Source organism: Rhamphochromis sp. 'chilingali', assembly GCF_963969265.1.
Source record: "Rhamphochromis sp. 'chilingali' genome assembly, chromosome: 5".
Classification (NCBI taxonomy): Eukaryota; Metazoa; Chordata; class Actinopteri; order Cichliformes; family Cichlidae; genus Rhamphochromis; species Rhamphochromis sp. 'chilingali'.
In genome coordinates, this window is record NC_137932.1 from 29,150,388 (window position 1) to 29,176,987 (window position 26,600).

The following is a 26,600-nucleotide window of genomic DNA, read 5'->3' on the forward strand; positions in this document are numbered from 1 at the left end:
CTCCTCCTCCTGTGCTGGTTTCGCTTTACTTAAGCTGTTTGTGTCTGCAGATGGAGGATGAGATGATTCAGTGTGTGGTGTGTGAGGACTGGCTGCACGGCCGGGTGAGTCATCAGTTTACCTGTTCCTGCACTTGTCTGGTGTGCCTCTCCTGACTCTTCTCCAAAAGTTGATTCTGTTCATCTGGTTTCAGTCATTATGCAAATGTATTTGTAGCACTTACGTGGAGTTACATAAAGTACCAATGGATAATTACCAAAGTAATGAGTAATTTGGGCTAGTGTCAGAAGACTGAGAACGACTCTTAGAGCTCTGGTACACGAATGACAGAGAAACCAGACAAACACAGTTGTGTGGCTTTTAAAAATACTTTAGTGATGTTAAGCCTTGTAAAATAAATTTGTAAACAACACAGTATCACAACAGGTTTTAACAGAATGTCAAGTATAAAAATTTTTCCCCGAAGTAGCAAAAATCTACAATCCTACAATCCTACAATCTACAATCCTCTACTTGTACAGTAGAGGATTGTAGTCCATCAATGTGAAAATGAGTGTGCGTGTATATGTATATCGTCTCCTAGGATCTTGGGTTGGCTCGCCATCCAGTGAACACTGGAACACTCTGGGTTCTGGAATCGCTGACCTGGTCTTTGGATTCGTCCCATATAAAAACCTGACCTATAAACAATGGCCAAATATATGTCACGTGCCCTTTAAGGATAACTTTCACAAATTAAACTAAAGTAGTGTCACAGTGCAGTAACAACTATTCAGATCAGCTATCATCAATTCAATCATCATCAGTTCAGTCACGTTGTACAACATTAAAATATCAAATTTCAAAGTTCAAAGTATCAATATCCAAAATTTCACAGTATCAAGGTTCAATTATTTGTAACCTGCAGTAACATTAAAGATTATCTACAAGGTTTTAAACATTCAGGAATTATAGTCACCATATAATTCACTTTCATTGTAAACATTAATTACATCCATCAAAAAAACTCACTGTACATATATATCCAATCACAAATAAATAAGTATATTACCCCTTTTAAGAAATGGAATAATATGCAAATGCTTATCAGAAATTGAACAAAGTGCAAATAATCACTTTCAATAACACGTAAACACAAGGGCTCAGTCCACAAATAGGAGTACTAAAATAGACGTGCTTAATCCCGCTTGTACCATAGGCCTACTAGTACAGGTGGAAATACACTAAAAATTACCTCCAAGTGTTCAATACTGAGTATTGTAAAACAACCGATTGACATCAAAATTTAAACAGGAAGTAGGATAAAGTCTGCTTACAATTATCTCTCATAAAGTTATTTTTAGCTGCTTTAACCATTTACAGCTTTTCACATGTTAATGACTTAGTTAATGATCTAACTAGCATAACAACAGTGCGTTTCAGAGACATGCAACAACTGTACCCACACTCCGCACATCACGTGTCTGATTAGCCACATTTAGCTTACCGGCGTCGAGTGGATGCTCAGCGTTTATGTGAAGCCACAGCTCAGTAAACCTTCCGGTTTCGCTCTGCCCTTGACGACAACAAGTGCAAATACATAATTTGTGAAAAATATCAGTTTAGATGGTATTTTTTTAAACTCGTTAGAGGTTAATTTCTCCAGCTTACCGATAACAAAAGTTTTAGTCCGTCTGCTCTGTTCGGCTGTAGAAGCAAGAGACTGAAAACTTGGGAGCTGGTACTAAGGAGGGATAAGAGCTGCCTAGAGCTTCACCGATTGGGTGACATGCGAGGAGTGGAGTAAAACAATAGGCTCTCATCAGAGCTCATCAATCCTCTGAGAAAACTTAACCCTTGTTTGACCAGAGCATATCATATATAATCTGCGTCCCTTCTACGTTTAAATAAATATTTTGATCTCATTTCACTTTCATTAACAGGGACAGTAAGAACAGAACAATGAACATTAAATGTTTTAATTTTTCTTCTCTTTTTGTTTGAGATGATTTTAGGAACTGGGTTACATATTGTTTATAAGATTGGGGAAAACTGCAGTCAACTGAGACTGAAGAAGTCACTTGGATGAGTGACAAAACGTTTCTCCCACAAAACGCTACGTCCAGATGAACAGAATTTACTTTTGGAGATTTACTTTCCTGGATGATTGAGAATGCATCAAGATCTCCTGACTCTTGTACCTGTATATTGTTGCAGCACCTGGGCTGTGTGGTTCCAGACTGCGTGGAGCTTCAGGAGATGATCTGCGAGTCCTGTATGAAAACACACTCGTTTCTCTGGACCTACGCTTCGCACCTAGCAGGTAAAGCGTCCTGTTATCTTACAGTACTAACCTGGCACAAACATACTGTCATACACATGTTGTGCACTTCCTGTGTGTCTATGTTTGTGTGTGTGATGCACTTCCTGTTTTAGTACCGGGTGGAGCAGCGGAGGTGAAGGAGGAAACGGCAAAAGAGCCCACCATTCCCATCAAAGAAGAAGAGGTGAGGGGGTCACAGCAGTTTGCATCACACTCACTGATCAGGGTTGATTAATCAATAATCCAAAATCTGGCAGGTTGATGATGCCATTGAGCCTAGCTGCAAGCGGAGCCATGAGGAAGTGGAGCCGAGGTGCAGACTGAAGGAGCTGCAGGTAATTGGTCAGAAAAGAGTCCAATCAGGAGCTGTGTTCTGGCCTTCACCGTGGCGTTCCAAACTCTGCTCCTGCAGAATTTGCCAGGTACTGTGTCTGTGTTTAGTGTGTCTGAGCATGCTCTGATTGATATATAATGAGATTTTACTGAAGAGATTTATTTATTTATTTATTTATTTATTTATTTATTTTTTTACTCGCCTGGCGGACCGACCTGTGTGCTTAGCTGCGCCTGCTTGAAGCTGGTCTGTCCTTCCTGTTGGACGAGTCAGACACAGTCCTCGCCTACGAAAACAAAGGAAAGAACAGTGAGCAGAGACGACAGGAAGACGACCCTCTGATGTCAGCGCTCGACAACCTGAACCACGTGCAGCAGCTCGAGATCATCCATGGTACTGATACTACTACTACTACTACTTATGATTGTAATATTACACACGCGAAGTTGTAATAATTTGGTAAAAAAAAAGAAGTGTGAGAAACTGAGTCCAGTCATTCAGGACCAATAAGTTTGAGTGATGATTTGCTGTGTGACTTTCTTATTCTCTCACATCACTGAGGAGAAAGTTTGGTCCACACTTGTTTACAGTATTACTTCAGTTCATTTAGTTTTGCAGCATTCATTTATGCACAGCTCTCTAAATGTCCCACCACAGTCTCAGTCAGGCAGCACCTTGATACATTTCTTTTTCGGTCGTTCTGTTTGAGCTTTGCTGCTGTGCTTGGCGGGACAATTGTGCCGGTGTGTGTGGCTCGCCATCTGCCCCTGTCAGCTCTACTTGTGGGTTTTCTTTTCTTTCTTCTTCTTCTTCTTTTTTTTTTGCCTGTCCTGTTCGGCACTGTAGCAATCGCAATTAATGCCTGAAGGCCAAGAAAAATGCCCAATGGATATACTGTATTTTTTCCAAGTAGATCATTATTGGTCCACTTTATTCATCTTTGTTATTGTTTTTTATTTATTTATTTTTTGTTTAACTTTTAAGTCATTGTTGGGTCTGTGTTTCCACAAGCCCCGCTAATTCTAGAGACTTATTCATCATGAAGAAAACAAGACAGTCTTGTTGTTCGATTATTTGCGCAAGGGAGGCCTCGTTTGTGTCCACCACGAGAATGACCCCGACTCTGACCTCCTCCTGCTGCCTTTTTATTGAGAGACAGTTCACACAAAACACGTCATAGGAAAGCAACGCCCACTTGGTTCTAAGACAAGGCATTGTTTGTATATGTGTGAACTTCTGTATCTAGGTAAGTGTGTGTGTGTGTGTGTGTGTGTGTGTGTGTGTGTGTGTGTGTGTGTGTGTGTGTGTGTGTGTGTGTGTGTGTGTGTGTGTGTGTGTGTGTGTGTGTGTGTGTGTGTGTGTGTGTGTGTGTGTGTGTGTGTGTGTGTGTGTGTGTGTGTGTGTGAGAGACCTCCTGCTGACCAAAGGGTCATAAACGCAGAAAGCTTACATCAAAAAGAAGCAGATCTTCCAGATAGGATGTATCTGCAATAAAACATTACAGCCCCCCACCCAGAACCTTGAGAATCTGGGGGGAAGGACAGTGGAATCCTTTTCATCAGAGTTGGCAAGCATAGAAATGACAACATTTAACAATTCACTCTAATAGTTATTACAAATGGAACAGACTTGACTGGAGGATAGGAAAGGGAAAGACGTAGACCAGAGAAGTTAATGAAAAACAGAGGGAAAGAGGGAGTGAGAAAAGATATTAAAAAGTCCACTGAATCACCTACTGGAAGAAAAAAAAAACAAGCAGAAGGAGAACAACACAGTAGGGAGACTACAGCAACAACCTAGATAAGTAAAAGTAAATAATAAATATTGAATGTTCTTGAGCAGGACACAAGCCTGACAACGCACGGTATGCTTTGAGACAGCAGCCAAGGAAGATATAGTGTGTATCTGTGCACGCCTGTGAGCACGAGCATGCTTGTATTCAAAAGGTTTCCCCATGTAACTATCTGATGAAGCAAGCACGGAGGAGATCCGGGCGCCAGAGCAGTCTGAGCCCCGGACCCAGAGGCCCGAGGCCCGAGGGCACCCAAATTTCCGGAAGGGGCCCGACCGATCAATGGGTGCCAGGCCTCTGCCAAGCAACCACCAAAAGTGAGTCAGTGCATACCTGAGTGCCCAGCCCCGAACATCGAGAAACACCAATGCACCGATGGTTGAGGGTATCTGAGATGTTCCCAGAGAGGTGAAGTCTAATGGTGTGTTCACACCGAACACGATAGACGTGAGCGAAAACGCCCCAAACGCCCCTAATTTGACGCGTGCACATTCGCGTGTCCAAGAAAACTCCATCGCGCCTCAGAAATGCATATTTTGACGTGCGTGAACCGGAAATGTAGGAGGAATGTGGGAAGAAGTTGTGCCAGACCGGTATCTTTGCTAGATGGCAGCTGTCGAGCTAGTGTTTGAAGAGAGAGTCTCCCTTCTCTATTTACTGTGGAGAGCAGAGCAGCGGCGTTAAGGACGTCCTCGCCGTACCTGGGTTCATCAGTGCTTCCTGTACATCTGATGCTACAATTACATACCTGTGGGTGCAGCAGCAGGAGCTCAGGGACTGGGAGCCCGGAGAAGCAACAGGGGATGCTCTGCTGCAGAATCAGTTGGTTCTATCAAGACGGTATTAAATGTTAACAGGTTGAAAACAATAGTCATATTGTCAGAGAAAGTATATATAGTGGTCCCTCATTTATTGCAGCAGGGGTTCTCAGAATAACTAGCCCCCCCCAGGTCAGCGGCTTCCCCACTGACCTGGGGAAGCCGCACAAAAGCGGCTTCCCCAGGTCAGTGAAAACTTTCAAAAGAGAAATGAATGAATTTACCAGGTTGCCCGATCTCTTCACATATCTTCCTCCACTTTATACACTGTTTTCCCCACACACATGAACATTAGTCACAGTTCTCACAAGTTGATTCTCAAAGTGCAAACCTTTGTAGATTGCAAAACGTAAAAGTATTATTATGCCGTGTTTTGTCTTCATCTGCCCGCCACTTTCGTGCGCCTTTTTCCCTCGCGGTGCAGGTGTCTATTTCTGAATGAGGGTCATAGTTATGGGTGTTTTTGTGCTGTTTTTTCTATTGAACGTGATGGTTATCAAAACCAAACGTGATAAATTTGGCAAGCGCAGGAGACACAGCACAGAAGAGATTTGTCAATCAGGCTACATAATGCAATGCTGCACTCCAATAAAAAAAAATCAGCAAAAAAGCAAAGCAGTGACGGATGAACAGCGGGACCACTGTGTGCTGTTTATTAATAAACAATAAAATATATTCCTATATGACAAGATGCATAAAAGCAGAACGGTATTTGTACGTCAGTGGGAAAATAGCGGTGGCTTGCTAGCTTTTGTGCGGCTTCCCCAGGTCAGTGAAAACTTTCAAAAGAGAAATGAATGAACTTACCAGGTTGCCCGATCTCTTCACATATCTTCCTCCAAGCTCGGTCCTTTTTATTCCTGTCTCGGTACAGAAAGCAGCTGGTGTCGTACAGCTCCGGGTTGTTTGCTACGGCGTTGATTAGCCTTCCCTCCATTGAAGAATGAAGGGCTCTGACTGGATCTGCCCCTTTGACCTAGGTCACAGCCACGTCACCAGGCTCCTGATTGGTTGTTGTGGCGCGATTTGACGCTGGAGTTCAGATTTTTCCAACTCGAGCGGTAGACACGAAACGCGCGTATGCACAAAATGCAACACAAAAACTCATGCGCTTGGTTTTTTTCGCGAGTCAAACGCGCCAGACGCGCTACACTGACGCGCGTTTCACGCGTTTTGGCGACGCAAATCTGCTTCTGAATTTTCACGGGACCTACAATCGCGTGTCATCGCGCTTTTCCATTGACTTTACATGTAAACTTGACGCTCTGTTCGCATCTATCGCGTTCGGTGTGAACACACCGTAAGACCCGACCTTCACCGAGAGGTGAAGTCTAAGACATAGACAAACAGGCACACACAGACACAAACATGCATTCCTGCCCTCATGCACACATATACCAATACTCAACACTCGCCCACCATTGAGACAAACAGAAATTAACTTTGTACACACACTCCCCAAACATACTCTATACCCTCAGTTCCAGGTGCCATCACACCCAGAGGGGCAATCTATCCCTAGACCCAGGAGATGTTGCCCTTTGCCCTGGGAAGGAGGCAAACAGACTGCTTAAAGTGTATATATTAGGGCTGTCAGTCGATGAAAATATTTAGTCGCGATTAATCGCGTACTTATCAATGGTTAACTCAAGATTCATCCCAAATTAATCACGGACTTTTAAAAAATTTGTTCTAAAGGAACTTAGAATACTTAGATGCTTTTCATGCTTCTAATACCCTTAACAGTATGGGAGTGAACAAATATACTTGCTTTATGCAAATATGTTTATTTTTATTGCAACAATTCAAAACAATCAAAAGTCCAAAATATTCTTTAGAAAAACCTCAAAGGTACTGAATGCTCAAAAATATGCTGAAAGGAAACTTAAGCATACACTCCCACACAATGTAACTGTTTAATTTACCATTAGACAGTTAAGGCTCACAAAACATATTTCCATCTAAGTGTGGGAGACACAGTACACATTAAAAATACAATAAATAAAATGCATATGTAATAATACTTAATACTTACAGTGTCTTTGACTAAAACAGTTTGGCTGTACTTGTTGCTCTCCAGTTGCATTTAGCAGAAGCTGAACAATGCAAGCTTCTTCCTTTTTCAGTTTTCCTAACAAAACATGAACATGGAAACACCACAAAGGAGAAAGGGAAGAAAGAACTAAAAACATACAGTGCATGGGTTGTCCCTATTACTTTTGTTTCTTTGCACTGAACCAGTTGCTCAAACAGACAAGCATTTTGACATTTTCAGATGACATGCCCAGAAAGTGTGACCCACCTGACCCCAACGCAGGAAACTACACCCACCCATAACCCCTCACATGGTATGGATGTGGCAGGTATTGCCAAGTACTTGCATGCAAGGTATGCCATCTCACTGTGTGCCCCTTCATGCTTGGGCCACCATTTCTGGGGACAGTCCTCTATGTCAACAGTTGGCTCTGCCCAGTATCACTCCACACATTTCTCAATGCAATCCTCTTCTTCATCAGATGAAGACTGAAGCAAGCACGAGAGCTGATCTTTTCTTAGATGGCTCAAATGTTACTGGTTGTTCAAGCTGCGCAGGCCTCTGCCTCTCCCTCAGCAATGCACTGATCAAGCGCCACACCTCAGCCCTGTCAGGTCTGCTCAGACACTTAAGATCCTTAAACCTAGGATCCACATGATGTTAGCTTTTTCCTTGCGCTTCTCCATTTCTGTTTTGAAGGTCACCCTTGAACTTAACCATGTAAGCTGGATCGTCCTCAGAGACCTCCATCACTCGCAACTGGTGACACAAAGCTGGCAACACCACTGAGCAGGAAACAAACTTCTCCCCTCCCTCCATAGAGAAATACACTTCATTAAGAATTTGTTACATTCACTCACATAAGGTTAAAATATTTTACACACACACACACACACACACACACACACACACACACACACACACACACACACACAAACATTCCTATGTCAAAAGTGGTAAGAGGAAATATTAATAAATTACCTGCAGTGTTCCAGCAGTCTCCAGCTTCTTCAGTTGTTGTTGATGGCATTGTGACATTGGTTGCATGTAGTGCCAGTGCATTTCTTGAGTGGTTCTCGATCTCTTAGAACACACTTGATCATTTCCAAGGTTCTGTTCCGTCTTGTTGATACGTCCTGTGTAAGTGACTCTTTCTTATGAAAATTTGCAATTTGCTGTTGTTCGATTCCCCACTGTCTAGCCACCGGCATAAAGTGCTTAGCGCACGTGTCAGCAAAGTGCCTCTCCTCCGTCTTCATAACAGTCACAGCATTCAACTGAAGTTCCCACTCTGGTGAAAAATAATGCGCTGTTACCCCTATGTTTACTTAGAGAAGTCCAATAGTCTCTGGTGAGTGCAACCGTGTTGGTCAGCCCCAAAGCCTCCACGACTTTGGCTTACACAACTTGTATGAAGATGAGAATCTTTGTCCATCTTACAGTGGTGGCTCTCAAAGGGAATTCATACGTGCAGTTGTTGGATGCTATGCTATGTGGAGGATGCTCATCCTCCACAATGTTAATCGACCTGCAAGCTGTAGCCACCCATTTTGCTATGGCTGTTGAAAGTTTGTTGGTTGTAGAATTGTCCAGACGTCTCCTTTGAAAGGTATCCAGCGTGGTCTGCCTTTGGTGAGAGGGAGGAGGGCTCTCTGCGTTAGCTGTGTGCTTGGCTAGCAAGTGGTATTTGAGACTGGACGTAGTACGTCCAGGGAACGGGGGTGCCTAACTCAGTTCAGCCACCACCGTTTCTTGGAAACCAATTAAGGCCAGGGTGCCTGGGCCCATCCAGACCGGGGCCCCCCACTGTAGTAGCACCATCAACCGCCACAGAGCCCATGGCGGCCCACCTGACCCCAACGCAGGAAACTACACCCACCCCATCATATAATCATCTTCCAGACTACATAAGAAAATAGACACCCAGATTGAGTTCATTCTGCACCTCTGCTAGAGCTCTCCCTCCATCTTCAGAGGGAACTGCTGGAGAGCAGAGACCTCGTGCAAGGATGTAACAACCTCCCCGCCAGCTGAAGTGGCCCCCAGTTCCGTCAATGTACCAGGGCTGGCACGTACCCACCCACAACCCCAGCGACACCAACCAGAACCCAAGCCCCCGAGGCCTAGCCCGGAAGCGGAGCACCCCAGAACCCTAAGCCTGCCCCGGAATCACACCGCGGCAGCCAAGCTACCAGGCCAGTAACCCTCTTCTGCCAGCACAGACCCTCCCCCAGCTCTGCTGCACGTAGCCACCAGGAAAACACTACCCAAGAGCCACCAGAGCCCCAACAAGGTCATGACCACAGCCCCTGGGTTGAGCCCTCCAGGAAAAATGTCCCTAGGGAGTCCCCAGATGCCCCAAGCACGCACCTACTCCTACATCAACCACAATTGCAAAGGCGGGACAAAACCATGACTGGGATTTCTAATCACTTGAAAGGTTTTTAAGCATACCTGAGAGCAGAAGTTTTGGTCTAAGCCGACTGATAAATCTGCTTTCCACTTTGCAGAAGGGATGTTGATTGATCTATGTTGTGTATTCTAAGGAGCTTGGAAAGAAAAGTGTCAACTTTTGGATTACTTAGAACCTTCACAGATATATTTTGTGTATTTTAGACAGTAATTTGGGTTTAAGATTAAGACATTGTACCACACTTGATTGTGTTTGTAATAACTAGTACCGTATTTTCACGACCATAAGGCGCACTTAAAAGTCTTAGATTTTCTTCAAAAAGTACGGCGCGCCCTATAGCGCAGTGCGCCCTGTGTGTTGTAATGAGGACGTAGTAGAGAACACCATGAGAACGCTAAAGGGTGAAGTGTGGCCGAGTTGGAGGAAAGACTCGAGCGGTGGATCATCGAGCAAAGAACGAGCGGGAGAAGCGTTTCGACGGTCACCATTTGGCTAAAAGCAGTTTCACTTTCACTTTTTATGAAACGGTGCCATTTTTCCATCAGGACCGGGACTACGGTAGCGCAGCAACTTCCAGCGGATTATAATGAAAAGCTGGCCATCTTCCGCTCCTACTACAGCAAACACATCGGCGACAAAAACATCCAGCCCAGCCACATCACTAACATGGACGAGGTCCCGCTCACTTTTGACATCCCGGTGAGTCACACTGTGGAGAAGAAGGGGACCAGCACGGTAGCGATACGCACAACGGGGTATGAAAAGTCGTCTTTTACTGTTGTGCTTGGCTGCCATGCTAATGGACAGAAACTGCCGCCTATGGTGATTTTTAAGCGAAAGACTTTGCCTAAAGAGAAGTTTCCAGCAGGAATCATCATTAAGGCAAATGAAAAGGGCTGGATGGATGAGGAAATGATGAAAGACTGGCTGAGGGAGGTGTATGTAAGGAGACCAGGTGGTTTTTTTCCACGCATCACCATCGCTCTTAATCTGTGACTCTATGCGTGCCCATCTCACAGCCGATGTGAAAAAACTAGTGAAACAAATGAACTGTGAGCTATAATGGTTGTATTGATGTATAGCAACTTGAAATGCTCCCAAAAATGGCACTACAGCATGTAAAAATATAATATAAGCTCTGGCGGACTTGGTTCTATGGTATGGAGCGCCAGGACTGCCATAATGAATTAATTAAATACACCATTAAATAATTAATTAAATGTGTCAATAATTAATTAAAATTGGAATTAATTAATTAAATAAATAGTTGACACATGTAATTAATTAATTATTGACACATTTAATTAATTATTTATGTATTTCACATTTTAATTAATTATTGACACATTTTAATTAATTATTGACACATTTAATTAATTAATTATTGACACAATTAATTATTTATGTATTTCACATTTTAATTAATTATTGACACATTTAATTAATTATTGACACATTTAATTAATTATTTAATGATATATTTATTTATTTCATTTTGGCAGTCCTGGCGCCTGGCTCTCATCATGAAATAATTTTATCTGTCAGCCTCACCCATCAAACTCAGGGGGCGGGGTTAACGCTGCCCATGCAGCTTCTCTAACATTTGATTGGTTGCCGTGCAAAGTAAGTCAAAACAGGTCGATCCTAGATAATCGATTGCTTGTGTAGACTTGGGGCAGCCAGGTATCGCAGAATGCAGATCAAATCACAGGCAGCAATGGTGGTGGTGTAGTTTTAAAATACCCCGTTTTTCTGTCACCAGCTACACTTTTAACAGTGTTTTAGCCGCGAATGTCGCGACGTATGTCTGGTCAGGTTGTCAACATAGAACATGTTTGCAAAAGTGCTCAGATGTTTTCAGAGATTTCACTAGCTCTGCTAACAATTAGCATTCAGAGTGCATCCAGGGGGTTACGTTAACTGGTTTGTTTACATATTCCACTCTCCGTGTTCCACATGTTGCATTCGCAGATTCTCATTTTCACCGAACGATCGTCTCTTTCCGCCTGGTCTTGTGTCTCTGTGCTTCTGTAACATAAAGAACGAGCTGACATTTTTCTCACGAAACCAGCGATCAGCTCAGCAGACCCTCAGTTTACCTGCATGCATCCTCCTCCTCATCTGTCAGCTGTTTAACACCTGCTGCTAATTCAAGAAACACGCCTACGTTACCTGGTGATAGTCAGGTAACGTAGGCGTGATAGTTACCTGGTGATAGCCCAGTTAAACTGTGATAGTCACAGTTTAACTGGGCAGCCGGTGCTCGATATAAAGCAATGTCAGCGCATTTTTCTGCACAAGATGAGTAAATATAGTGTTTTCCCCGAGCGCTGTTTTATTTACAACTGAGCAAATCGGTTTGGCTGAGGTTAAAGTTACGTTTCATAACTGCATAGTTTCACAGACGTTTAATGGTTCACTGGCACATGTGTTAGACTGAACTATCATCTAAATATCATCTGTTTTTTAATAGTTATTCAACTGTATTCTAAGCACCAGCTGTCTGTTAGAATGTGATTTTTTTTCTCTCTCTCTGTTGGCAGAGGTATAAAAATGTGCAGGAAAATCTTATGTCAACACTCTCTCTCTTTTTTTTTTTTTTTGCTTTTTCGGTCATGTTATGTTTACCTGTCAAAGGCTTGTTACAAACTATGAAACACATCGTGCAGACTTCTGGATGTTAGAAGAAAACTAATACTGCTCATGAAGGAGACTAAAGGCAGGAAGGTGTCCTTTAAAACTAAACATGTTAATAGGACCTCCCTATTTATATCATAGTCTATGATATAGCACGTGTATTTCAGTAATAGCCTGCTGATTTCAGTGTAGTGGTGAACAGTCGCACAGCTCACGTAGGCGTTATCTGTGATTCTCCTTAACTATAATTTATCCAAGTTAACTTCAGTTAACCATTCAGACAGTTCTTTTGCAATGAAAAACATAAACACCCATGCTGCCGGTAGGTTTCCTCAGTGCCAGCTGTTAACATTATAGCTGCTTATGCAGTAACCATGGTAACCACGGACTCTGAGCGGCTGGATCGACGGAGGTCAGACAACAATTTTACATGTATGATCTTAAAACAGGACACAGCCACTATACGTGCTGGCCTCATATAAAATGTGAAGGCAGACTGAATCTATGTTTGACGTTTGTTTATATCTAATCTTCCTTTTCAAACATTTAAACAGCAGCGAGTCTGCAGCTGAGGGAATACAAACTTAACATAACTCAAATTATCGGAACAGGTTTGCTCCTTTCTTGGATTCATTTGGTGATTTATTAAATGTATAACTGTTATTCTAATCTGCTGCTGAGTCTCTTACACTTTTCTTTATGCTGTATATTTTCACGTCTCTGGAATAGTTGGAAGTTAGATAGTCAGCTGGGAAACTTTGTGTTAACTCATGGAGCTGTGGATATGCTGACCTCGCTGCGTGGTGTACAGAGCGAGGTCAGCATGATTAATATTCACAATAAAAATATTAGCCGAACATCATGAAGTCTGTATGTGTTTCATAGTGTTGAACAACCTTTGTACAGTTAAAGCCAGCAGTTACTACATGACAGAATCACCAACGCTATCTCTTTTATGCGTTTATACACAGGTCACGCTGATTACTGAACAAAAACCCAAAGATCAGATGTTAAACAGATTTATTTGCTCTCTCTCCTCCTTAAACATGTTTTTAATGTTAGTTATAATTCAGAATTGGCGACTGAAACACATAGGACACATAAGAACATCAGGAAATAAAACACCGATAAATATAACCTCAGTAAAAGAAGTCAGCGGGGGTTACTACAGCTGTGTACCGGGGCCTGCGCTTTGTCGGTGGGATTGCTTGCGAGGCGAGCGGGTCTATCCCACGCTTTGCCATGAGACTGGGCAGACATCTCCAAAATCATCGAAGCACTTTTGCAAAGAGGCTGTATCTTGACAAACCGACCAGACACATGAAGATTAAACCACTACATTCTCGGCTAAAAAAAAATATTAAAACGGTATTTGGTGACACACAAACAGGGTTTTTCAAAGTTCAGTTCTGTTAGCTTCCACATGCCGGTTGTTGTGTGCTAGAAACAATGGCCACCAGGCCAAAGCAATGGTTTTGACTCGATCAGCATTAACCCCGCCCCCTGAGTTTGATGGGTGAGGCTGACAGATAAAATTATTTCAAGATGAGAGCCAGGCGCCAGGACTGCCAAAATGAAATAAATAAATATATCATTAAATAATTAATTAAATGTGTCAATAATTAATTAAATGTGTCAATAATTAATTAAATGTGTCAATAATTAATTAAAATGTGAAATACATAATTAATTAATTACATGTGTCAATAATTAATTAATTAATTCCAATTTTAATTAATTATTGACACATTTAATTAATTATTTAATGGTGTATTTAATTAATTCATTATGGCAGTCCTGGCGCTCCATACTATGGTAGGTCTTAATGGGTTAAATGAGAATAAGAAAGAAACGTATTTCTTTGTGCCCCCCTTTCCCTGTTAATGCCCTACCCCTGCACACTTACCAGCTGTCAGCTACCGTTCATAACTTCCGTTCAACTCATTCATGTCACCTAAAAGGTAAACCTGTTTCTCCATCACCTGTTCAACAGTGGTGGTATCGCGCATCGCAGTTTTTTCCCCCCTCAGTACTCTTTTAACGCACACGTGAAATCTTTGCTTTTATGCAGGTGCTCACACTAACTTAACAATTCTGTAAGTGGACTCTGTAAGAAGAATGTTTGAACCTGCAGAAAGTCTATGAACAGATTAAATAGTCCTGATTATTTTTCTTGCAGGATACAATGACATGAAAACTGAGCTGAAGGACTTCCTGCAGAGATTTGCAGCTGAAGGAAAAGTGAGTCTTCCACCTGATAGGTCAAGTGTCTTGTGACTGTTCTGATAGGTTAACTGATATAATTTAACTATTCTATGATAGGTTGTGACATCTGATGACATTCGTCAGTTCTTCGAGCAGCAGAGTCGTAAAAGACGCAGAGTTGATGCCGGAGAGTTCTACTGCACCTGATCCCCCCTGACCTCGCCTCCATCTGCTGATCTTTCATCCCTGATTAAATGGAACCTGTTGTGTGTTTCCTGTTTTAACTTTTCTATAAAATCTGTCTGACATGTTGAACAACCTCTTTGTTTCTCAGTATTGTTTCCTTTTTAAACAATCTAATAAAACAATCTGAACATGGCAACATTTGGAGTTACTTCATGATCAGTCAACTGATTAGTCAATCAATTCTGCCAACTAATCCTCTTATGAATCAGCTGATAGAATGATTGAAAACTGAAAAACAGCTCAGAGACAATAAATACTTAAGAAACAAAGTTTCAGTTAAAGAAAAAAAAGCTAAATGTGTGAATGTGAAAGAGTAAAGAACCAGAAAATATGAAAAACCAAACTACAGAGGCCAAATCAATAACAAGACTATTCAGGTGGGTTTTTAAGCGATCAATAATATTCAGATGTTATTTTTAAAACTTAGTTTATTTTAATGATCTGATTGATGTTATCTAAGATGAGGCTAACGCAGCTGGCGCTGTCATCTCATTGGATGGCCACTTAAACATCCACAAATATTTTGAAAAATGTAGTGTTTTTCTTTATTTTAAAAAGACAAAACTGTGAAAGTAAGCACAATTTTTTTCCCTCACTCTTACTTAACTGAAGCCTTTCATTGAACTACTAAATAAACAAATTGGTACTCTCTGGCCAGGCATGTGGCAGCACTTCTTCTATCATTCTGTTCATATTTAACAAAAATGCTGCCATAAGGGTACACATTAGTTTTTGACTGCTAGTGAAAATGGTTTTCATTACAAATATCTCTAACTGAAAACCACATGCAGGATAATTGGGTTTATCAGCACTATTAACAGTGTAAGAATCACACACCAGTAGAGCTTTGGACACATCCCATTTGAGCCAACAGATTACATTTTCTCTGATATATTTGTTGTCAGGTGCAGTTGCAGCTACAGTTACTGTTGCTATGATGAGAGGAGCTCCGTAGCCTAGAGAGAATCCAATGGCCAGCATAGATGCTTTAGACAACCCCCCAAAGACATTAGTTGTACGGTAGAGCAGCAACAAAGCTGAGGCAAACATCCAGAAAAACAGAGCTAGGTAGAAAAATGGATTAAAAAAAAGGTAGCTGCAGTGCACGCTGGGTTTTTTTTTTTTTTTTTTTTTTTGAACTTTTGCATCTGAAATGGCCGCTCCAATTATAAACCAAATGTTTGCAATCAGGAGGGACAGTAATGTTGACTATGGCAACATGACGCACGTAAGAGGTTTCAGTCGTTATTTTTCTCCATATGAGTCCTTCAATGATGAGACATATGACCAAGGAAATCATGGACAGGCCAACTCCAATGTAGGTTATAATGTCTAAACAGAGTTTCTTTGGAATGTTTGGTGACATGAGGATGGAGAATGAGGTCAGGTGGTTGCAGTTGCAGGTAACAGTTCTGTTAGAGAATTGTGGATCATTATGGTTGTCATTGTGCAAGATGATTAGATCTTTAGCATGAATGTTCACCTCTGTTTTCTACACAGACGCACACTCACGTTTCACTGATCACATCACATGCTCACAGACACATTCACACACACACACATCACATGTTCACTGTTGCAGACACACACGACACATGTTTATATGTATTTTATCTATCGCATGATTAATGAGATGTTTGTGTAAACACTGAGTTAATAAAAGAACTGCAAGAGGGGGCCAGAGTTGGAGTCGTCTGAGGTTTGGGTGCAGAGCTCACAGCTCTGAGATTCTGACTGGGCTCCCCTTGCGCAACTTAAAACCAATTGATCTCTGTTCGTCTGGCTTTGTTCACGGGACTAAGTCTCTGAGTCAGCGAGGCCTGCAAGCACAGACCTAACATTTATTTGGTCCTTCGGAGCCGGACTCCAACAAATGGCCTTTCATTGAGGAGGGGGTAGGACATACCGAAGTCTGTGGACAGCCAGGACACTAGGATGCCCGAAGAAAGCCCTGGAATGTGAATTTGTGGCCAGGCCGGTGAGATAGCGTCTGAACTCCCCTTGGTTGGATGGTGATTGACGGGATCCTGAGACCCTCCCCGTGAACGAGAAGCAGCACAACAGTAAGTAAACAGAGCGCCTCTATAACTGTGCGAATGATCGTAGGGTCCGAGATAGAAACGTGTCACCGTGACTGTGTGCGTTTAAGCAGGAGTGTTGGTCGCGCGAGTGCATGCGATAATTGGTGTGTGGATCGATATTGAAATATCGATTCTTCCGATCCCAGTAATTTATGTTCTAGAATCGATTCTCATATTAAAATATCGATATTTTAGTATTTTGGAGTAAATTTGTAGTTTTTCATTAACAGGAACACAATGGAAAGAAACTATATCATTTGGATCGTCTAAATTGGAAGAAACTACTTCCTCTTACGCCTTTCATAGTCATATGCGAAATACGGCTGTATAAATGTGTCGCAGCCCCTGGCCAGTGTTGCCAACTCCTCAGCAAGAAAAATCACTTTTGGCTATTCTAAAAGTCTCTAGAAGTCGCTAAACGACGTCATCGCCTAATTTGCATGATTGGTCATGCTAATGTCATTGTAACCCATGTTGTAGGAGAGAAAAAAAGAAGAAACAAAGTGAGTAAAAAAACGTCCTAAATGCATTTAGAATTTATTTAGAACTTCATATTAAATTTCTTTTAGCGATTATTGTTTTTTTTAATGCCACAATTCCAACCTTACTCCTTTATCTGCGCTTGGACCTGCAAAAGTGACTCGAAATAGGCACTCTGGTGGAGTTACTTTGTGTGTGTGTGTGTGTGTGTGTGTGTGTGTGTGTGTGTGTGTGTGTGTGTGTGTGTGTGTGTGTTTAAGTAGTTTTAAACCTTGTGATCCACAAAACAACATAACAGTAAAAGAAGAACTGAACTGATTGCGTTACTGTCAGTGCGGGAGCAGAGGCTTCACTCATACGTGATTCATTTGCAGTTTGGACGCATAGGTGGGAACATCTCCTGCCCTGATAGCAGCTGGGGGTGGACTATCCTCTGCCCGTGAGCGCTTTGGTATGGAACGCCAGGACTGCCATAATGAATTAATTAAATACACCATTAAATAATTAATTAAATGTGTCGATAATTAATTAAAAATTGAATTAATTAATTACTTAAATAAATAGTTATGACACATGTAATTAATTAATTATTGACACATTTAATTAATTATTTATGTATTTCACATTTTAATTAATTATTGACACATTTAATTAATTATTTAATGATATATTTATTTATTTCATTTTGGCAGTCCTGGCTCTTTTGTCCTGGCATTTTGGCAGTCTCATCATGAAACTAGAAAAATTTGCATTTCCTGCGAAAATGCTGTGTGGATGCCTTAACGCTGAAGATGTCTGCTGAAAAAAGCTGAAAAAGTTGAAAAAACAAACAAAAAAATGTTGCCCTGAGCAGGATTCGAACCTGGCACTTCTGGTACTCAAGGCAGGTTCTCATCTCACTGCGCCAAACTCTTTCTCACAAAGAAGAGGTGGAGAGACTGACAATTGTGCTGAAATGAGCAGAAGAGGCTGAGAATTGTGCTGATAAGAGGTGAAAAGGCTGAAAATATTTCAGAAAAGAGGTGAATCAGAAGAATATCTGCTGAAAAGAGGTAAAGAAGCAAAAAGATGAGCTGAAAAGAGGTGTAGAAGCAGAAGTGCTTGCTGAAGATGGCTGTATGTGTAATGACACACTGGAGAGTGTCAAGAAAGCAGAGCGCATGCAAGCAGGGAACATGTGTAGCAACTCTCACAGGATTCGAGCCTCTGCCACCGGGTCTCACGGCAGCTGCCCTACCCTCTGAGCCAAATGAGTTCTGGTCACAAGCAAAGATATGATGAGAGGGAAAATGTGCACTGTGGAGCAGAAGCTCAAATTAGCAGAAAAGAGGTGAAGAGGAAGAACTTTGTTGTGAAATGAGGTAAAGAAACTGAAATTTGTGCTTAAAACAAGTGAAAAAGCTGAACTCTGAAATCCTGCTAAAACAGCAGAAGAGGCGGATATTTTTCAGCTACTCATTGAGCCAAACTGGTTCTCACGTAACTGAAAAAAGGTGGAAAAGCTTAAAATTCTAATGAAAACAGCAGAAGAGGCTGAGATTTGTGCTGATAAGAGGTGAAAATGCTGAACCAATCAGAGGTACTGCTTCTGTCTGCTTCATCAGGCTGTGTACTTGTATGTATTTCTGCCACAGAGAATCTGAGGTCCATATTAGAAAAGCTGGTAAAATCATAAAACTTTTCAGAATTGTAATAAATTATCAATACGAATTACCGGTCTGTGATAGTGTATAAATTTGTAGTTTAAAAAAACATGTTGACCAAGGTGGAATCGAACCCAGGACCTTTGGTCTGAAGAGCCGTGTCATTATCAATCGCGCCACCTGAAAAAGGGGCGGGGCGCCTTAAAAATCAGGGTGATCAGCAGTCAGAATTTGATCGCGGTGAGCGGTGAAAAACGCCGTTTTTTGGAGTTACAAAACGTCGTGTAACTCAAAAACTAGGTGGGATAGAAGCATAATTCTTGCACTGTTTTAAATGCTGTTGGAGATGCATCAGGACTTTCGATTGGTCTTAGGCATGGCGATGCTGGAAGGTTGAGCCCTTGTTCAACAGCAGACTGAAGGTGAGCTATGCCAGAAGCTGAGAGGACTGACAGATCAATGGAAACAAAAGGTATTTGCCTTGTGTTTGGTGTGTAAAGTTTGCAGTACTGGGAGGAACACTTTCTTGTGAAGTGAACACTTGGATTTTCAGTCATTGTTTTTTGAATTACTGTGGACACATGGCACTGTGCATCAACACGATGAACACCAGTCTTCAACTGAACAGGGCAGAATATTGAGCTCAGCACCTCTGCCCTCAATGAATAGGCATGTTCAGTGACACCCTTTGAAGCAAGGGATTTCACAAGCTGGAATACTTTGTTCTCCTCTGAACTATTCAACATGTTTTGAGCAGTACGACTGTCACAGTAAGCGCAGCACAGACTTTGACAGAAGGCATCAAAGGCACAGGTGTTCATGACACAGTATTGTCCTTTGCCAAGTTTTACTGCACTGTAAACCCCAACAGTCTACCTGACTTATAAAGTTTGTGGATATAACAATTGAAATTCCTCAAAGTTGAAACAACTTAAAACTTTTGTTCTGTTAACGATTCAAACAGTTATAATTGTACATGGCTTAGAAGTTAAGAGTAAATACTGCTTTCTTAATTATGATTTAATTATGGTTTTTTTCCGAGCTCCGCATGTGTATGTCAACTACGTCATGACGTTTTCTCTCTAACCTGAACGACGTTGACAGAAAATTCTGTTCAATATGGCTGCCCTTCTCGAGCGACTGGAGAGCACATTTGGAGAAACTTGTAAGTAAAACGGAACCTTCGTTATGTTTATTTTTTCCGTAAAAAAGCAAGTATATTAATATGTTGCAGGCAAGAACTTCTATTTCGAATGCGCTGTTGTGTTAAAAAGCACAGACCCAGGTGGTGAATAGTGGTTCGCTGTTGTTCGCGCTCTTTTTCAAACATAGATTATGTCGTCAGTTTTAACCGATTAAAACAGTTTTACTAAGAATTACATAAAAAGACAGGGTCTTAATGATATTTTAACGACCACTTGCCAACGCAAGAAAGTTGACGTTTTTACAACAGCAGCCTCATTGTTCGGCAGGTTTTTTTTTCTTCTTCTCATTAGCATGATTCAAAACTGACTTAGCTAGCAGTGGCAACTTCAATCTAAAACAATTGAAATATAGCAAGGTTTTGTATATTTAGTGTGCTAATAAGGTTTTCAATATTTTTATTTTTTCCTTCCAAGGCTGAAGACTGAAGACAAAAGGACAGAAGAAAGAAAAAACTTCAGACTGCAATTAATTTCAGGTGGAGACAGTAAACACAGGTGAGTTGAAAGATCTATTGAAGAGTCCTTTCTTCATGGCCATTAAAACATTTTTAGGTTAAAAGACCCGTGTCATGAATCGCTGTGCGGCAGGCAGGAGTTGGACCCAATTCAATTCAATTTTATTTATATAGCGCCAAATCACAACATAAGTCGCCTCAAGGCGCTTCATAGATACAGAGAAAAACCCAACAATCATATGACCCCCTATGAGCAAGCACTTTGGCGACAGTGGGAAGGAAAAACTCCTTTTTAACAGGAAGAAACCTCCGGCAGAACCAGGCTCAGGGAGGGGCGGCCATCTGCTGCGACCGGTTGGGGTGAGAGAAGGAAGACAGGATAAAAGACATGCTGTGGAAGAGAGACAGAGGTTAATAACAGATATAATTCAATGCAGAGAGGTCTGTTAACACATAGTGAGTGAGAAAGGTGACTGGAAAGGAAAAACTCAATGCATCATGGGAATCCTCCGGCAGCCTATGTCTATTGCAGCATAACTAAGGGAGGATTCAGGGTCACCTGGTCCAGCCCTAACTATATGCTTTAGCAAAAAGGAAAGTTTTAAGCCTACCCATATGGAAAAGAAATAGTAAAAACTTATATGATTTAACTCATGAAAGTGGCCACTTTCATGAGTAAATCATATAAGGCTTACATGATTTACTCATGAAAGTGGCCACTTTCTCATTACTTTCATATATTGTTTTAGGAAGTATCCAAAACATACAAGTTTCATTATATAATTTTTCAAGGGATCTTATATTTGTTTTCACTCTTGTATGCTTTTCATACAAGTTTCACACAAGACAGATACAAACTTTATAAGATTTATATATATCTTTTCCATATGGGTAATCTTGAAAGTAGAGATAGTGTCTGTCTCCTGAATCCAAACTGGAAGCTGGTTCCACAGAAGAGGGGCCTGAAAACTGAAGGCTCTCCCTCCCATTCTACTTTTAAATACTCTAGGAACAACAAGTAGGCCTGCAGAGCGAGAGCGAAGTGCTCTAATGGGGTGATATGGTACTACAAGGTCATTAAGATAAGATGGGGCCTGATTATTTAAGACCTTGTATGTGAGGAGCAGGATTTTGAATTCAATTCTGGATTTAACAGGAAGCCAATGAAGGGAAGCCAAAACAGGAGAAATATGCTCTCTCTTTCTAGTCCCTGTCAGTACTCTTGCTGCAGCATTTTGGATTAGCTGAAGGCTTTTCAGTGAGTTTTTTGGACATCCTGATAATAATGAATTACAGTAGTCCAGCCTGGAAGTAATAAATGCGTGAACTAGTTTTTCAGCGTCACTCTGAGACAGGATATTTCTAATTTTAGAGATGTTGCGCAAATGGAAGAACGCAGTCTTACATATTTGTTTAATACGTGCGTTGAAGGAGATATCCTGGTCAAAAATTACTCCAAGGTTCCTCACAGCGTTACTGGAGGCCAAGGTAATGCCATCCAGAGTAAGAATCTGGTTAGATACCATATTTCTAAGCTTTTCAGGGCCGAGTACAGTAACCTCAGTTTTATCTGAATTAAGAAGCAGAAAGTTAGCGGCCATCCAGGTCTTTATGTCTTTAAGACATTCCTGCAGTTTAAGTAATTGGTGTGTGTTATCTGGCTTCATGGACAGATAGAGCTGGGTGTCATCTGCATAGCAGTGAAAATGTATGCTATGTCTTCTAATGATGCTGCCTAAGGGAAGCATGTATAATGTAAACAGAATTGGTCCCAGCACTGAACCCTGTGGAACTCCATAATTAATCTCAGTGTGTGAAGAGGACTCTCCATTTACATGAACAAACTGGAGTCTATTAGATAGATATGATACAAACCACTGCAGTGCAGTACCTGTAATACCTACAGCATGTTCTAATCGCTCTAATAGGATATTAAATGGTAAAATGGCCTGCATTTGTATAGCGCTTTACTAGTCCCTAAGGACCCCAAAGCGCTTTACACTACATTCAGTCATTCACCCATTCACACACACATTCACACACTGGCAATGGCAAGCTACATTGTAGCCACAGCTGCCCTGGGGCGCACTGACAGAGGCGAGGCTGCCGGACACTGGCGCCACCGGGCCCTCTGACCACCACCAGTAGGCAAACATGGGGTTAGTATCTTGCCCAAGGATATTTGGCATGCAGCCAGGAGACAGCCTGGGATCGAACCACCGACCTTCTGATTAGTGGCTGACCTGCTCTGCCACCTGAGCTACAGCCACCCAGTATCGAATGCTGCACTAAGGTCTAGCAGGACAAGCACAGAGATGAGTCCACTGTCAGTGGCCATAAGAAGATCATTTGTAACCTTCACTAAAGCTGTTTCTGTGCTGTGATGAGCTCTGAAACCTGACTGAAACTCTTCAAATAAACCATTCCTCTGCAGATGATCTGTTAGCTGTTTGACAACTACTCTTTCAAGGATTTTTGATATGAAAGGAAGGTTGGAGATTGGCCTATAATTACCGTAATTGTCGGGCTATAAGCCGCTACTTTTTGCACAAGCTTTGAACCCTGCGGCTTTTAGTCAGGTGCGGCTTTTCTATGGATTTTCCATGATTTTTGTGATATCGTAAGACGATTTGTTTTGTTTGTTCCGCTGTTGTACGGCACTACGTTGCCTGGCGGAAGGATCGGGGTTCAAGAGTGGTATGTTAGTCACATGTCCGTCCGCCAGGCAACGTAGTGCCGTACGAAGTAGCGCGAAAAACAAACTTCAAAGTAGCGCTACGCATTCAGCGGGAGGCGTGGATGACGAGCGGCGATAAACTTGCGAAAAGCAAGTTATGCCCAACTCCACCGGTGGATTCTGACAGCGTGGAAAAGTGCGAAAACATCCACGATCACCAACGGATTTTGAAGGGCTGGACTGCTGCATGATGGAGAGGAGGACACCGCCACGGCCCTTCTGAGGGTGTTCGACTCTGACACTGACAACGAGGATTTCTTTGGTTTTGAAAGTGACAACGAAGGAGAGAAGCGGAGAGTGGATGACGAAGCCATCCTGAGCCTGTTTGTATCCGACATTGGAGAAGAGGACTTTGGTGGTTTTAGAGCGCAGGAAGAAGAGAAAGATGGTGAATGACTGACTTTTCTTCTTGTTAAAGCCGTGTCACTGCACCTGAGCCTAAAAGGTAGTCCGAATCTATTTTTCTGGTGTGCTGTAGGTTACTGTTATGTACTACATGTGCAAATATGTACCCATAACTTGTTTTTCAAAATATTAATAAAAGGGGTGTGTCTCCAAACAGCCATCTCTTTCCTGACAATTCCCTTTGTGCATATTCTCTTACATATGATAAGTCAACATTGAAACACCTGCGGCTTTTAGTCAGGTGCGGCTAATGTATGTACAAAACAGGATTTTCCCCTGATTTTAGCTTGTGCGGCTAATATTCAGGTGCGCTTTGTAGTCCGGGAAATACGGTAGTTTCATCAGTTGTTCAGTTCTTATAAAATGTTGTATAATTGTACCAAATCACTGAGGATACATCCAATGTGTAAATCACAATCAACAATTTTACTGTGATATTCGCTCGTGTTTAGAGAATCTCCATTATCTTTGTTACTGAGTTTCCATTTTTGTAGGGCCAAATTTGTATTAAAAATTAATATTTTCATATGATGTGAAATGACTCAATCATTCCTAATTTTTAGAAGAAACCATTCATTAAGTCCCTTAAGGTGAAGATTTCATATATTGATAATGATAAAATTAACACAAATTAAAGGTTTCACTGATAAACACACAATTTTTCCTTGCTTTGAACCCCATGTTCTATATAGATTACAGCTCTGATCTGGAGAACACTATTTTAAAATACTGTGTAGGGTTTTTGTCAAATGATTAAGAAACAGACTCTCTGTCACAAGAGACAGAAAGGTTGTATCTTAAAAGAAAAGTCTCCAAAATTTGGTAGAGTCTGATGTCATGCAGTTTCATAAACATGTATTCTCCCCAAAGAATGACACCTGAAAACTTTGCGTTAAATGAACTTTTCTTTTCCCTTTTTAGGAGGCGCCTGATATCAACGTGAAACGCACTGCAGTACTTCGTGCCCTTCCTCTATGTCTATGTCTGTGTCAATTTTGGGCTCCTGAGAGGGGTTATCATCCACTTCCTGCTCCACAAAGGCTTTGTGTGGATACTGACGCTTCACTGTACCATCCTGTCTGGCAACCTCTGCTTCTTTTCGTATTTGTTTTGCAGAACAGATCCGCATGTTCCCTTCAATAAAACCAAGATGACGTGCAATGAATTTATCTATCCTTATAGGGAGATTTTCATGCTTGAACAGACCATGTTTAATGTTCTTGAACTCTGCTTCAACATTAGCTGAAGTTGCAGTGAGTTTTTCGCTCTGAAATAGGGGAACCATTTCTCCAGTCCAGAGTGGTAGGTATCCTCCCAATCTAATTAGGTGTGGGACGAGCTCAGGTAGATAGTGCATATTGTCTCGATCACCATGATCTTCAGCATGGCACCTGCTCCTCTCACAAATATCTGCCACCCACTGCCTTAAGTCGGTGTTTATTTCTGTGCATGGATCCAATCTAATGTCTTCTTCTTCCTTGTCATCAGAAACAGACAGTCTCATCTGCAATTTTTCTTTTCAGATTTGATTTGGACACTTCTGACATAATGGGGTTTCCAAAACTGTCACAGCCTTCTGTCTCACTTAATGCCACAATAGCAATGCTGCGTATTAGGACCTTTGCTTCTTCCAAGGATTGGGACTTGACAAGTTGACAAGTTGATCGCACGTAGAAATCCCTCACCCGATGAGGCTTTTTTCTCAAACAGTCCCACTGGCAAATCATTTTGATTAAGTGTGCCACACCCACTCTAATGAAACATTCAATTCAATTCAATTTTATTTATATAGCGCCAAATCACAACATAAGTCGCCTCAAGGCGCTTCATAGATACAGAGAAAAACCCAACAATCATATGACCCCCTATGAGCAAGCACTTTGGCGACAGTGGGAAGGAAAAACTCCCTTTTAACAGGAAGAAACCTCCGGCAGAACCAGGCTCAGGGAGGGGCGGCCATCTGCTGCGACCGGTTGGGGTGAGAGAAGGAAGACAGGATAAAAGACATGCTGTGGAAGAGAGACAGAGGTTAATAACAGATATAATTCAATGCAGAGAGGTCTGTTAACACATAGTGAGTGAGAAAGGAGACTGGAAAGGAAAAACTCAATGCATCATGGGAATCCCCCGGCAGCCTACGTCTATTGCAGCATAACTAAGGGAGGATTCAGGGTCACCTGGTCCAGCCCTAACTATATGCTTTAGCAAAAAGGAAAGTTTTAAGCCTAATCTTGAAAGTAGAGATAGTGTCTGTCTCCTGAATCCAAACTGGAAGCTGGTTCCACAGAAGAGGGGCCTGAAAACTGAAGGCTTTTATTCAATTCCATTACTGTGGGGGGGCTGGTTGACCTTTTGACCTTTACATTTTCATTAATATCTTTAAAACAGATGCAGCACAAACGACAATTTTTGCAGCACATACCAGCACAAACGTAGCACAGTTGATTGACACCAGTTTTGTTTGATTCCATTAATGTGGGGGGGGCTGGTTGACCTCTGATGACCTCTACAAATTTTCTTGAATATCTTTAAAATGATAGCGGCACAAACGTAAATTTTTGCAGCACAAACGTAGCACAAATGTTTGACATCAATTTTGTTCGATTCCATTAATGTGGGGGGGCTGGTTGACCTTTTGACCTTTACATTTTCATTAATATCTTTAAAACAGAGGCAGCACAAACCAGCACAAACGTAGCACAGTTGATTGACACCAGTTTTGTTTCATTCCATTAATGTGGGGGGGCTGGTTGACCTTTTGACCTTTACATTTTTATTAATATCTTTAAAACAGAGGCAGCACAAATGTAAA

At 41.7% G+C, this 26,600-nt stretch overlaps 1 protein-coding gene and 2 long non-coding RNA genes across 6 annotated transcripts in view; 2 read left to right on the top strand and 1 right to left on the bottom strand.

The window, feature by feature from the left end:
• Positions 1-14,907, top strand: part of ubr7 (ubiquitin protein ligase E3 component n-recognin 7) — a 30,559-nt gene extending 15,652 nt beyond the window's left edge. For all 4 annotated transcript variants that reach the window (XM_080883475.1, XM_080883476.1, XM_080883474.1 and 1 more), the window contains 7 exons: positions 51-104; positions 2,197-2,302; positions 2,416-2,486; positions 2,560-2,724; positions 2,864-3,029; positions 14,511-14,572; positions 14,654-14,907. In XM_080883475.1, coding sequence (XP_080739601.1) covers positions 51-104; positions 2,197-2,302; positions 2,416-2,486; positions 2,560-2,724; positions 2,864-3,029; positions 14,511-14,572; positions 14,654-14,743 — 714 coding nt within the window. In that variant the 3' untranslated portion in view covers positions 14,744-14,907. The remainder of the gene's footprint in view (positions 1-50; positions 105-2,196; positions 2,303-2,415; positions 2,487-2,559; positions 2,725-2,863; positions 3,030-14,510; positions 14,573-14,653) is intronic.
• LOC308397540 lies at positions 411-1,685 on the bottom strand. Its single transcript, XR_013971803.1, has 3 exons — positions 1,651-1,685; positions 1,487-1,555; positions 411-680 (listed from the first exon to the last, which is right to left on the bottom strand). It is a non-coding gene; the product is annotated as an uncharacterized lncRNA (long non-coding RNA).
• Positions 14,908-19,493: 4,586 nt separating the features above from the next.
• On the top strand, positions 19,494-25,137 carry LOC308397452. Its single transcript, XR_013971767.1, has 3 exons — positions 19,494-20,151; positions 20,606-20,686; positions 24,710-25,137. It is a non-coding gene; the product is annotated as an uncharacterized lncRNA (long non-coding RNA).
• Positions 25,138-26,600: the final 1,463 nt, after the last annotated feature.